The sequence below is a fragment of the Catharus ustulatus genome, chromosome 3, assembly GCF_009819885.2.
Source record: "Catharus ustulatus isolate bCatUst1 chromosome 3, bCatUst1.pri.v2, whole genome shotgun sequence".
Classification (NCBI taxonomy): domain Eukaryota; kingdom Metazoa; phylum Chordata; class Aves; order Passeriformes; family Turdidae; genus Catharus; species Catharus ustulatus.
Window position 1 is genome coordinate 50,630,326 of NC_046223.1, and position 14,459 is coordinate 50,644,784.

General features: G+C 42.3%; 1 protein-coding gene across 10 annotated transcripts in view; it reads left to right on the forward strand.

Annotated features, from left to right (window-relative positions):
- The window catches only part of EPM2A (EPM2A glucan phosphatase, laforin), a 38,494-nt gene extending 24,357 nt beyond the window's left edge, over positions 1 to 14,137 (forward strand). For all 10 annotated transcript variants that reach the window (XM_033054630.2, XM_033054638.1, XM_033054636.1 and 7 more), the window contains 2 exons: positions 9,100 to 9,341; positions 12,334 to 14,137. In XM_033054630.2, coding sequence (XP_032910521.1) covers positions 9,100 to 9,341; positions 12,334 to 12,614 — 523 coding nt within the window. In that variant the 3' untranslated portion in view covers positions 12,615 to 14,137. The remainder of the gene's footprint in view (positions 1 to 9,099; positions 9,342 to 12,333) is intronic.
- The last annotated feature ends 322 nt before the right edge of the window (positions 14,138 to 14,459 follow it).

Consider the following 14,459-nt stretch of genomic DNA (forward strand, 5'->3'; position numbering starts at 1 on the left):
GCACCTGCTTTAAGAGAAGTTTGGTGGGTAAAGTGAGGGCAATGAAACCCTTCTGTACCATCAAGTTTATGCTGTGGAAATCTTTTCCTGAAACAGCAGAACCTGAGGGCAGTGCAACACTGGAACCACTTTGTAGCTGAATGTCTGGGTAATACTGTTTCTCAGTTACAGGTTTGATATTATTCTTACCTGCTTTACTTTTAGGACATTGTCAGTGTGAGGTTAAACTTTAATGGCTTGTTTGCTTGGCGTATCTGTAGATGAGATGGTTTTATGCCACAGATTTGTGAACATGGAATAAATAAGATACTGTTAAGCATAAGACGTAGAATTCAAGGGCTTGAGAAACTTTGCATATTGCTAAGCTCACAAAGTGTTGTTCTAAAATGATAAAAGCAGGTGTTTCTTTCTACATTCCAAGTCTGCTCCCATGTGAGAGGCTAGATAAGTAGTTCCAATTACATCTAAGAAGAAAATTTGCCAGACCTTAATTGCTTTTCATCAGTGTTCTAAATAAGAAGGAGAAGTAAAAAAAAAACATCTCGGAACTACATTTTAGTCTGTTTAATTCTCCTCATTTAAAGCCCTAAGGTAGAATTCTTAACTTCACAATAAACTGCAGTCTTTCAGTGGTAAAGCAGAACAAATTTATAAGCAATGACTTGTGCTCCTTCTACATTTGACATTTAGGTAAGAGCAATTTTTTGTTCAAGAATATAAGTAGTTTCTACAAGGTCTGCAGCTGTGTCATTTTAGTAGGATATAGTTTTATAATGAATCAGTGCTTTTCTCTGGTGGCTTCTGCTAAGGTTATGGCCATTTATTTAATCTTTCTTGATAAGAGTGATCTTATTAAGCCTGTTTATTCTATCTTAGAGTTAGAGCATAGCATCATCAAACCTTGCTCTCCTGCTCTGGACACTACTGCTTGACTCTGTGCTGGGAAATCAAGTGCATCTGGCTGTTGCCAGTCAATCCTGCTTAAGTCAGGCCTCTCATCATGAAGGGTCCATCAGTTTGAATTCTGCATGGAGACTTTATCAGTAAATCAACAGGAGAAGGCATTAAGACCACAGTCATTTACCCTTGTGTCCTATGCAATATGCAATGAAATGTCAGTGTCGTAACCCCTCAGTTCTGCATTATCATTTCATTGGTAAGGAGGCATTTTGCTGAGAGATCTTTCTGTCCTTTGTTTAAACAGACTGTAGTGAAACCAGAATTCCTGGACAAGACCAAACAAGGGACTCCTCTTGATATCTACCCATACTCTCTGTATTTTGGAGGAAGACACAGGACTAAAAAAGTTATTTTTATAATGTTGCCATTTTTCTCATCTCTGGGTAGTTACTTTTTAGGTGAAACTATATGGAATTTGATATTCCTTATGTCTTTTATTTAGATAAAGCCAGTTGGTTTGCCCTTCTCATATGTATTATCTTTAAACGGTAGTTAAATTCCCTCTTAAGAATGTTAAATCCTTAGTCTGCCCTCATTTGAAAGTATTTTCACAAGAAATATCTGGAATCCACTGTATTTTTAATATTTTCATTTTTCTGTATCCTTCTTGATACAATAAAATATTAGTGAAAACTTCAAAGTTTGAGTGTCTAGAATAGGATCAGGGATTTTTAGACCATTACTATAAATTTTCTGCTAATTTCATTCACTTCTTGGTATAGGCTCATATTTCCACTTTGACCTCTTTGTAAAGCAATGCTTTCACCAAGTGTCACTACCAGCAGGTACTGTTTCCCTTTCTATTTGATTATAGTTAGCTTAAAACACAGTGATGTGCATTTGAGATTATTTATTCCAAGACATATTGCTGTGATGCATTCATCAACTGTGAATTTCATCTGCTCCTTTCCTACATATTCATTTAGTTAATTTGACACCACTAGCAATTGAAACTAATAATGGTTTGGGCATACTTTGGTCTCTCCTGGACTAGATTCATCTGTTTGGAAATAACTTGAAAAAGGAATCCCATGTTGAATATAGGTCAGCAATGACATGCTGTAGAAGAACTGCCAGGGAACTATAAAGAGGAATAAAGCCTTTGAAGCACAAGAAGTAAGTAATCTTTGGTTCTTCTCTTTTTCAGTACTGGGCATAACATATTCAAAAAGAGAGAGAGTCCAAAGGCAAACAAGAGTGATCAGATGCTTTGAATATACAACAAGCCTGTGTGTGTGTGTGTGTATGTGTGAAGAATGCAAAGCTGTATTGGAGTGTGTTAGTATCTCACAGATAAGTAAAAGGATTTTACAGAGTGGAAGGAAATAATCTGTTCTTTGTGTCCATTGTGGAGACAAGAAGGTATCTGTATGACCTGTGACTGCACTATTCATATTGGACAAAAGAATTTTTTTTTTGAGGTGAGGATAGTAATCAGTGTGTTTTCTACATATCAAAGAATATTTAAACATGCTCAGATCTTCCACTGGAGAACAGAATCCAGTAATTTGAAAATCCTTCTCTGTTTGAGAATGCATTTCAGGGCATTAGACAGCAATCTAAGTAATGTTTCTAGATTGCTCTGACAGAAGCATAGAAACCTCGTCTGATTTCTAGGAAGTGCTCACTGTCACAGGTTCAGAGAAAAGAACAAGGAAGGCCTGGAAGAGAGATGTCTAATTTGGTACTTGAGGGAAGGCACACACAGACCTACGAATAAGCTGCTCTGTGATGTTAGAAGGATGCCACAGGCGAAAGAAGGAGCACATGAAGGATGATAGTTCTGGGTCATCATAATCCAATGGTATCGCCATTTAAAGTGATGTGCCTTGTCACAAGGCAGAGGATACAGAAAAGATGAAAGAGCATCTCAGCTATAGCTGGTAGGATTTCCTATATTCTCATTTTGAATATGCCCAAAGAAGTACTTCTGGAAATCTCTTTTTAAAAGTGTCAAATGAGACAGGGAATAGACATCTGGTCTCTGAACTAGTTTGAATTTGGCTGAAAGTTGAAAATTTCTATGAAGCTTTTGGTTCAGACAGATCATAATTTTCCATTAAAAATCCACCTTTTTTTTTCTAACTCTGAATTAATTCCTACTACAGTGCCATCAAGGGAGGAAATAGGAATGCAGTGTAATTGGAAACAGTCTCTAGTAGTTCAAGTGCTGCAAAAAAATCATCTGTAACTGAATTGTACTTCAGGCCTATATTCCCTTTGGGCTGCTTGCTTGTACTGGTACCAGAGTAATAGCACTACACTGGTGCAAAAAAAACTCTGTATGCCTTGAAGTAACACAAAATGCTGGGGGTAAATTGACTGAATTATATATGTTGCTCTTCTGGGAATGCAGAGCAAGTTTTACTGTGAGTTTCATGTAGCTGTGGTTGTATGCTATACCTTTAGGAAATAAAAGTCTCTTGAGGGAGGACAGAGTAAATTTAATCATTATTTTGTTTATTGTTTCAGCTAAATTGTTCTGTTTTGTTATATGTATGTATTAGTACTTATCTCACTGTCATCAGATGCTTAATGGGATCTAAGGAAGCAGACGAGTGAAGTGGAGTGCAAACTTTAACACAGGCTACACCTTGACCTGGCACTGAGGGATGATTCAATCCATCACTTTTCATTTAAAATAATAGACTGGACCTTGGTCAGAAATATCACTGGTATAAACAAATGGCATAGTTGATGGATCACTGTTGCCAATAACCAATGATAAACACCCTGCTATTTTTTCTTAGTTTGGCAAAGTCCTCTCTTTTGATTAAAGCTGGCAACTATCAGGATGAAAGGACATCTGTCAGTACCTGATAGATACTCTGATGAAATATGTCCCTAAAGTGCCAAATCTTATCCTTTTCTATAAGAACTGTGACCCTTAGAGGATTGACTGATTTTAGGGTAGATTCTAAGTTGCCTCCTCCTACCACACTGATGATTGCTCAGATCTGGAAGCAGGACCTGAGTCATCCCAGCTTGCAACCCGGCATTTGAGGATCTGTTTGTCTCAAAGCAGTATTAGCAAAAGTAAAACAAGAGCTGCTGAAGAGGCAGAGTAGACGTAGGTGTCATGGAGGAAGAACTGACTACCTGATGCGGTAACCTGGTGTCTTCCCCTAGGTCAGATCACCTTCCCTGGGAGTCAGATCCCTACAATTGCAGTTGCTGGCCTGGTTTTTGTACTGTACTAAGATTGAGAGGTATCATGTGTCATGCTTTGTGAACCAGCCTGAAAATTACAGTAATTTCACGATTATAAGCCGCACCGAGTATAAGCCGCACTTCTGGGTTTCAGCAACTTTTTGTTCTTTGTCCATACATAAGCTGCACCTGATTATAAGCCGCAGGTTACAATACAGAGTGTGATAAAAGGTATCTATTCTATCACTATCTGTTGAGGGTGGGGGCAGTGATCCTTATCTCAATGGCAGATATTCTGCTAATGGGTCATCCATTGAAACCAGGCAGGGCATTGTTCTTTATCTTTTCACAACCCATCCTTCCTCCAGCGAGTCATTTTCTGCTAATGGCCATTGAGTCCCACTGTGTGACTGGTAAAATTACTGCATCCCATTGGAAGTTGCTCCAGCCAGGGGGAAGAGCCCAACATTTCTTACCAAGATAAAAACAGAGGTTTTGGGACACTAAGGGACCCCTTTCTCCACTGGACTCCAGAGGAAAACTGGATTCCTCCACATCACCACTGGACCTCTGGAGGGAAACTGCACCTTGTACAGGAGCACTGCTCCAACTGAACCACATCTGTCACTGCAGGAGAATGCAGCCACCATTTAATGGGACTGCTACCAACACCCTGCCTGACAGGGTGTCAGGTTGTACTCTGACTCTGTCAGTGTTTGGGGTTTGTTTCTTTGTAGTACTGTATTTCTATTTTAATTTCCCTAGAAAAGAACTGTTATTCCTAATTCCCATATCTTTGCCTGAAAGCCCCTTGATTTCAAAATTATAATAATTTGGAGTGAGGGGTTTACATTCTCCATTTCAAAGAGAAGTTCCTGCCTTTCTTAGCAGACACCTGTCCTCCAAACTAAAACAGCAATTTTTCGTTCTTTGTCCATATAGAAGCCGCACCTGATTATAAGCCACACTTTGGATTCGGACCAAAATTTTAGTCAAAATGGTGCGGCTTATAATCGTGAAATTACTGTACTCTGCAGCATTAAAAAGTTTCACAATGCTAATTTTTCATTGCCTCAGACGCTTTTTCTCCTTAGGGATGGGAAGACCATTTGCATATGCATTGATTAAATGGAATACATTTGCTATTTTAGATGCATTCACTCTGAATTGTTATATTTTAATCTAGACTGTGCAGGGTCCTGGGGGGAAGCCAACAAACACAATGTATGTCTAGATCATTAAAAATAATTTAAGTGTGCTGGAAGTGTACAAGTGTTTGCAGGGTGTTCCATATTTACTTGGTAGTAATGATAAATAATGGTTGGTTTTCTCAGTTTAGAAGTCAAAAAGCAGGTTTAAAAAATGTCAACCTTCAAGCTGGGCTCTGTAAAAATAAACTGAGTAACATTTCCCTAATATTTAGTCCTTGTTACCACAGTCTCAAGCTTCTCACATTAATTCACCTGTTGGACCCCTAAAAGGTAGGTAAATATTGTATCCATACCAGTGGTGGAGAACTGAAGTGTAGGAAAGGCTGAAAGCAGCTGAGAGAAAGTACCTCTGAAGAAACGGTTTATAGACAATCTACAAGTCTTAATCTCAGAAGATTGCTAAATATCATTGATGTTTAAATCACTCTAGGTGATTTCTTAATTGATAAACTGTCTCTGAACTTTCCATGTCTTCTGGAGCCAAACATAGTTTATTATCCTTGATGCAGAGAGTGAAGATGTACAATGAAAAAGTGTCATTTTTATATTAAAGCAAAATTTCAAGTAGTATTTTGCTAAAATACCATCCTGTTTTGATATTTTGGGAACATCAAAGGGGTTGGCTGAAAAGATTAAGGGTCTATTGATCACTAATAATTCCGTAATGTTTTTTGATGTGCTTAGGGATCACATAATCTGCTGCTGGAATACACCCACATGTGAGCAGTGGCTATCAGAGAGCTCAGAGCACTGTAACTTGACAGTTCAGAGGGGAATGTAAAAGAGCTCTCTTTCCCATGCCAAATAGTCTTGTGGCTAAAATCTGGCTACCTACTGGCAATGTTCAGTGGCAACTTGAAGAAGGACCACATTGAAAAGGAAAACTATAAGTTATTAAGGAAAGAGATGTAAAAATGAAATTACTACATTCTTGCTTGGTACAATGTGTATGTTTCCTGATCCTCAGCATAATGAAGCCCTCATTAGGGCTATCAAAAAAAATCAATATATAAAATATAGCTGCTAATCTCTCCATTAGTCTCTGTACTGGCACGTGCACTAACCCCTTTTATTCCTTCCTCCTGATTTCAGAAAAAGGTAAGGTTTGAACTAGATAAAGCCAAATAGAAATATAGGTACTATGCAGTAGGATTGGCCTAAAACTTTTGCATAAATTGGCTGGTAGGACAGCTCTGCGGTACTGTTTTCTGCGTGGTGATAGGGTGGTTAAGCCTTGGCCAGCAAGACCAAGAATTACAGATAAGGGATTTGTCAACCAAGGTCAAGACTACATCTTGTTCCTCTCAAAGGCTAAACTTTAGGACCTGATCATTTAATTAATTCACAAGAATTGCCTGTCCTAAATACATCTCTTAGCTAATTCTCTGTATGCCTCCACTAGTTTAGTTAATTATGGGGAAAGAAAGTGATAAAAACTGGTAAACTCTGCAGACTGTTCAGTAAATGTATTTGGTGTTATGCAATACAGGAGGTCTTGTCAGGTACAAGATCTGTTAGGATACAAGAACAAAATAAACTAATGGTCCATATCCCAGGGGTCTTGCGGGTAGCACAAGCTGTGATGTTCACCCATTAAAAAATCATTGGGGAAAAAAATTATAAAGCATTGGTTTATCAGTAAGCAAGAGTACTACCTAGAATTTTATTTATCTCAGGAATGCTTTAGTCACTTTTAATTCAATAAAATCCTAGAAAACACTTTTTTTTTTCCTCCCATCAAGGTAATTTAGCGCAATAGATGTTTCACCAAGTATCAGGTGAATTAAATATGTATGAGTCACTAGGAAAGCCTTTGAAGGGAGGGTAATAATGTTCTTGTTCTTGAAATAATATCCTCATATTGTCACAAGGTATTAGTGTTATTGCCATTTCTCTGTCCCAGGAATGGAGTTTTGTGAGCATTGCTCATCTCCAGCCATTTGTCAGCATCTATTAGGGCACTGTAGCTTACATTCACCTCCTTGAAATGCTCTGATCAACGTGGCAGGTTCCTGTGGCAGAATCCTGAGAGCATTCACTTGCTCAGGTTAGAATAGGGGCTGCTGTGGGGCTGGCACATGGGAAGGGGGCAGTGAAGCAGTTGTTGCAGTTCACCCATCCCTCTGATCAGGGGGAATGCTTGAGCTGGTTATGTTGGATTTGGGGCAATTCTTGAACATGTGTGTGAAACAACAACCAAGTCAAATCTTTTCAAGTGATCTCACTGTTGGAATATGGTTGAAGTGGTTATTTGCTATGTAATATATTTGTTTAAATTAGTCCCAGTTACCGTATATTAAGTGTTTTGTCCCATTGAAACAGGGGCTGTTAAGGCCAAAGGCTGTGTTTGTGTATGCATCTCACTATGGATGCAACAATAGGCAGCAATAACAATTAGTGCTTCCTGGATCTGAATTTTTCTTTTTGATAATATTGCAGTACTAATAAAGCAGAATTTAATAATTACAGAGAATTGCAGGTCTTAATTAAATGCTAGTACTTATTACTGTGATAGTAAAATGGAAGTAGCTACCTGATGATTTAAGAGTGGTTTATAGCTCCTGAAAAAACATGAAACTTTCCTTATTTGTTGCTGAGGGTAAAACTGGGAAAGATCATAAGACGTGCATGGCAGACTTTTTATTTTTGAGGATTTTTTGTTGTTGTGGATTTAATAGTGTTTGCTAATTTTGCAGTTAATAGTGTGACAGATTTGTTGCAGTTAACAAAGTTCATGAAGTTTTATGTTAAATGCAGGGATATTTTGTTTAGTTTGTGGATTGCCTATTCAAAATAGAAGTTAATGGAAGCATAAAGAAATGAAAGTGGATCACTAATAATTTGAGCATCTGAATAATCCATTGTAGATACCATGATTTTAATTGCATGTGCATATTAAAATCCCTCATTTGGAAACAAGTTTCTTAATATTCAGTTTATAATGTCAACATCTGTTGAAGTATACAATAGTTCTATGATAATTAGCAATGGGAAAACCATAGAAGTCTTGAAGTTTGATTTAGATAAACAACCATATTTCTGGTACTTTCTCAACCTACATAAACCTCCTGTTTTCCTGAAAAATTTCTGGTCCTTCAGGCCTTGAGGGAAGCTAACATGTATTGTAATTCTGTATTTGATTCCCACTAGACTCAAAGAGATCAGAGAAAAATTAGAAGAAAATTACTCATTAATTTTTAAGTTTCATCACAGAAGGGTAGTTCAAAATGCTTTTTCTTCCTCCTTCCCTCATTAGAGTGGTAGCTAAACAGTTGGAAGACTTCTTTATGTTTGACTTATTACTAAAGTAATGTAGATCTGGATCATGTGAATTCTTTAGGGGGTTTTTGTTTGTTTGTTTGTAGGAGTTTGTTAAATTGTGTGTGTGTGTGTGTGTGTGAACATTGCATACTTCACAGTGAAGAAACTCTGAAGTTTTCAGAGTTTTCTTATTCTAATCCCTGATGTTAGTAAGCTTCTACTGCAAGCTTAGTGATGAATGGTGCCTTGGAGACCTGTGCTATAATTATGCTCTGAAATTTTTTTTCTCAGTTCATCTGGCTCTTTGTGGTAGTCAGGAACTTGATCCCTAGCATCAGACATCAACAACTCAACTGTAACAAAATAAGTTGTAATGAAACAAGAAGTTTCCTACTGCCTGACATGAAAAGTCTGTGCTTAGCAGTGTTTGTGTGTTGATGTTTTGGATCTGAAACACTGCTAGCAGTTTCCTTAAGGTATTGTAATCAATCCCACTGCAATGTTTTCTCAATGCTAGGATTCTGCCAAACATCTGGCTGGGAAGTTGCCCTCGGCAGCTGGAGCACGTGACAATCAAGCTGAAGCATGAGCTGGGAGTTACAGCTGTGATGAACTTCCAGACTGAATCTGACATTGTTCAAAATTCCTGGGGCTGCAACCGCTACCCAGAACCCATGAGCCCCGAAATCCTCATGAAACTGTATAAGGAAGAAGGTCTTGCCTATGTCTGGCTGCCAACTGCAGACATGAGCACTGAAGGTAATGCTCATGTCACTCTTGCAGTAAATTAATATCAACAGACACTTTGAGTTACTAATCTGTCTCTTTCATGACAGCTGGGCTGGGAGGAGTTCTGTGTACATTTTGCATGAAAATATAGTTGGTACACAAGGTATAGTTTCTTTGTGTGCTGTCTTTAACAAATTACTCATATTTTCTTGTAGGCAGAGAGGCGATCTGAAGTACTTTGTGTCTAGCAGTATTATGTGTGTTAGAGTTTAAAGCCATCTGACATCAATAACTGCTTGACTGTTTTTGCTTTCAGCTTGAGTTCAGCCTATATAATGAAAATATGCAGTGTAGGTGGAAGACTGCAAGTTTTCAGAGCAGGGCAGCTTGCCACCTTTGCTGATTAAAAATGGAGAGATGCTGCTGTGTGTCTGCTGTTCCCTTCCCAGCAAACACTATTTCTTCAACTGTAGGATCCTAGTCTGATGAAACTCCATAGAGACATTTAGTTTGCAATTAATTGAAAATACAGTAATTTCACGACCATAAGGCGCACCGGACTATAAGGCGCACCCGCCGGGAGTTGGCAAAATTCGCAACTTTGTAGATCAGATAAGGCGCACCGGACTATAGGGCGCACTTTTTTTTTGCAGCGAGGCTCCGCCCCCAGCTCCCTCCGCGCGGTTGCTGGCCGAGGCCCCGCCTCAACCCGGCAGCCATTGGCCCCCGGGCCCGCCTGTACCTGGCAGGGGCGGTGCCGCGGGGCCCCAGGCCCGCCTGCATCCGGCGGGGCCGGGGCATGGCCGCCACCCCTCCGTGCTGCCTCTCCGGGGCCGGGCTATGGCCGCCGCCCCTCCGTGCTGCCTGCACGGGGCCGGGGCGTGCCTCTGGAGGGACGGCTCCGCCTCCACGGGGCCGGTGGGTGCCTGTGGAGGGGCGGCTCTGCCTCCACGAGGCCCGGGCGTGCCTCTGTAGGGGCTGCGCCGCCTCCACGGGGCCAGGGGGTGCCTGTGGAGGGGCGGCTCCGCCTCCACGGGGCCAGGGGGTGCCTGTGGAGGGACGGCTCTGCCTGCATGGGGCCGGGGCGTGCCTGTGTAGGGGTGGCTCCGCCTGCACGGGGCCGGGGCGTGCCTCTGGAGGGACGGCTCCGCCTCCACGGGGCCGGGGCGTGCCTCTGGAGGGGCGGCTCCGCCTCCACGGGGCCGGGGGGTGCCTCTGGACGGGCCGTCCCGCTTGCACGGGGCCGGGGTGTGCCTCTGGAGGGGCCGTCCCGCTTGCACGGGGCCGGGGTGTGCCTCTGGAGGGGCCGTCCCGCTTGCACGGGGCCGGGGCGTGCCTCTAGAGGGGCCGTCCCGCTTGCACGGGGCCGGGGTGTGCCTCTGGAGGGACGGCTCCGCCTGCATGGGGCCGGGGCGTGCCTCTGGAGGGACGGCTCTGCCTGCATGGGGCCGGGGCGTGCCTCTGGAGGGACGGCTCCGCCTGCACGGGGCCGGGGCGTGCCTCTGGAGGGACGGCTCTGCCTGCAAGGGGCCGGGGCGTGCCTCTGGAGGGACGGCTCCGCCTCCACGGGGCCGGGGCGTGCCTGTGTAGGGGCGGCTCTGCCTCCACGGGGCCGGGGGGTGCCTGTGGAGGGGCGGCTCCGCCTCCACGGGGCTGGAGGGTGCCTGTGGAGGGGCGGCTCTGCCTCCACAAGGCCCGGGCGTGCCTCTGTAGGGGCCGTGCCGCCTCCACGGGGCCAGGGGGTGCCTGTGGAGGGGCGGCTCTGCCTGCACGGGGCCGGGGGGTGCCTCTGGACGGGCGGCTTCGCCTGCACGGGGCCAGGGGGTGCTTCTAGAGGGGCCGTCCCGTCTGCACGGGGCCGGGGTGTGCCTCTGGAGGGGCGGCTCCGCCTCCACAGGGCCGGGGCGTGCCCGCCGCTGCTCCGCCCCGCCTCCACCCGGCAGCCATGGCCCTGCCGGCTCCCTCCGTGGCTCGCAGCTCGCACTTCTGGGTAGGCAATTTTTTTGAACTTTGTCCATCAGATAAGGTGCACCGGACTATAAGGCGCACTTCCGGGTTCCAGGGAAAATTTTAGTCAAAAGGGTGCGCCTTATAGTCGTGAAATTACTGTACTCATAGCACCTGAGCTGCAACATCAGTTACTAATACTTTTAAGTCCTTAGTTGGAATGCTCAGTTCAAAGTCTTGTTTCCAACCAGAAGGTTAGAAAGTGAGTGTGTTTTGAAGTGAGCAGCCTGCCAGCAGAAGAAAATGCTTTCAATGAAGTGAAATACCACTGCCCCAAGTAGATAACTGTCATATCAGCAATAGGATATCAGGGAAGACAGGAGACTTTAAAACAGGGATTTGAAAGAGCTTAATGTCAGTGCTTATATATGCCATGAGGAAGACTTGGGCTTTGCTATTTGCAGCTCTGGTTCTCAAGATAGCCAGAAGAAAAATGTCAGAAAATATGGTATATTCATCCCTCTGGGAGTGAGAAGGGCTATTCTGTGTTGTTTGCAAGTATGCTTGTAAAACTATGAAATCATAAGTTTTAAGTTGTACAGTAAAATGTTCTGCTCCCCCTCCCTCACTTACTGAATTGATGGCCTTCATTACAATGTTTTGGAAATCAAGAGTATGTAGGTACCTTCACAAACCTCTGGTATTAAAAAAAAATTCATTTTTGTCTTACTAACTTTAACACTTTGTGCTGTTCTCTATAATGTGCTGCCTTGTCTCAGTTCCTTTGAAAATTAATATGCCACACACATTTGATATTATCAGAATGTGTATTTAGAGAAGACTTGGGGCATTTTACAGTTTTGTGTGATCTGATTCAATATTGCAAGAAAAAAGCAAAAACAAAACCAAAACAACAACAAGTTAACCTAGAAGGTCATTTGAGAAAAGAAAGAAAAAAGTTGAATGTGTCAGGTTTGCCATTATATTTCACAGTTCATCAGCCTGTACAGGCAGAATCTCAGCCATGAACTGACTTTTGCCAGTGCAAATGAACGTGCCTTGTTTTTAACCGTAGGAAGAATACAGATGTTGCCACAAGCTGTCTGCCTCCTGCACGGGCTGCTGCAGAACGGGCACACTGTGTATGTTCACTGCAATGCCGGTGTTGGCAGGTCCACAGCTGCTGTCAGCGGCTGGCTGAAGTACGTGATGGGCTGGAGCCTGCGCAAAGTGCAGTACTTCCTGGCTGCCCGGAGACCAGCTGTCTACATAGACGAGGAAGCTCTCAATCGTGCTGAAGATGATTTCTACCAGAAGTTTGGGCATCTTCGTTCCTCATACCAAATACAAGAGTAGAAAAGCAGAAGATGGAAAGGAATGTGAAGAGGAGAATCCTTACATTTCAACCCCAAGGACTTAAAAATTTCTGTGACTCAGGCACCCACCTCACCTCTTCAGATTATAAACTTCTTGTGAAAGTGATGAGAATTTTGTTTAAAATGTGCCTTGGAGTGTTTTTTTATTTGCCTTCTTTAAGCATGACATGATTCCTGTTTTCAAGCCTTTCAGTGCAATTATGAGACCTACAAACTCTGCAAAGTTTAACTACTTGCCTACAGGAACTGTGATTTTGGGTAGACACTAAATAAAATGTGAAGTGAAATAGAGTTGGCAATATTTCAGTGACAAGGAAAAAAATACTAAGATTGACTGGATTAAGGTTCAGATTAGGATGGAGCAGAGCACCACCAAAGATGCTCAGTTATTTTAAGCGGCTATTAGATTGTTGCAGTATTTTGTAGTAATTCTGTAGTCAACTAGTATTGATGAGAAAGACCAGAAAGAAATTGGTTCTTCAACTCAGTGTTTAAAGACATAAAGCTAATGTCTAATGAACTAAGATTTGCTCTTTGTCCATCTAGTTAATGTTAAATGAGCTCCAGCTGTATTCATTTATGACGCTGGGGTTATGCTGGGCTGCCTTGCTTTGTTGTGGGGCAGGACCACTATTTGTTACATTATCCTAGGATGTGGATTGAAGCTGCATTTTGCTCCTCTGGTCCATGCAGTGTTGAACAGGAGCTCCCTTAGGTCAGTCTGAGCAGTAACTGCTGGGGTAAGACAGGACCTATAGGAATTGTGTGATAAGCAATGTGCACGGCTGGCACTGCAGCCTCTGGGCTGTTGACCTACTTTAGTATCTTCAATACAGCAAAAGCCTCTCCTTGTGCAAGCAGTGGGTGTGTGTTATGTTCAGCTGATTGAAGCTAATGCTGGGCTGTCTCTGGGCTGAATGGATACATTCCTCATAGGAACAAAGAGCAACTCTGCAGAGGATGGTTTGATGGTTTCTCAGGAGCTTAGCCTCAGTGTTAGCTTTGTGGATGATCCCTAATGTTTTCCATTACTGCTTGGTCCCTTAGCTAAACTAAGCAGTGGCACCAATAGCTTCCAGTCCTGCTCAGATAAAATCAATTTGCTGTAGGTTGAATTCAAGAGAGAAGAGAGGATTAAGGATGCATAAACATTAAGAAACATGATTTCTATAGGTTTATTCTTCAGTGAAATCTCATTTTTTCCAGCCAACTTGTTCCTCTAAAGATGCAGTCAGTGACAGAGTAGTGTAAGTACTAAATATTGATTTTCTGAATACTTAACAGACAAACTATTAGATATGAACTGTTTATAAAGAATGTAGAAAATAATGTTTTATTTATCCTATACTTCAATCATCTTAAGAATAAAAATGTTTATTTAAGTTATTCTGTGTGTGGTTTTGATCATGACTTCTTTTCTGATTTTTCGAAATAGCACTGCCTGTTTAGAAAATGGATGAGAAAAGTTCTCTGTTAAATAAAGACAAAATGACTATTCCAGCAGCCCATTTTGTCATATGTGTTTGTCTCCCAATTTCACAAATAATGAAAAGGGTCATGACCAATATTTCTATATGGAAGTGAAAGCAGTCACGTTAATGGTAACAGCCCCTGTCTTGTCTGGTGTGCTCTGTCAGTTTATAAGAAATCTCAAAAAACAGCACAGCAAAAGTGTGTGGATCATATGGTGCCTCTGGTACCCTCAAAGACAAAAATATGTGTTTCTTCTCCTAGACCAGTGCAGGACAGAAAGCAGAGGGGGCTGAATGCTCCTATCTGGCTGTTGGGCTACAGCTGCCTTCTCCCACATGTAACATATACATAT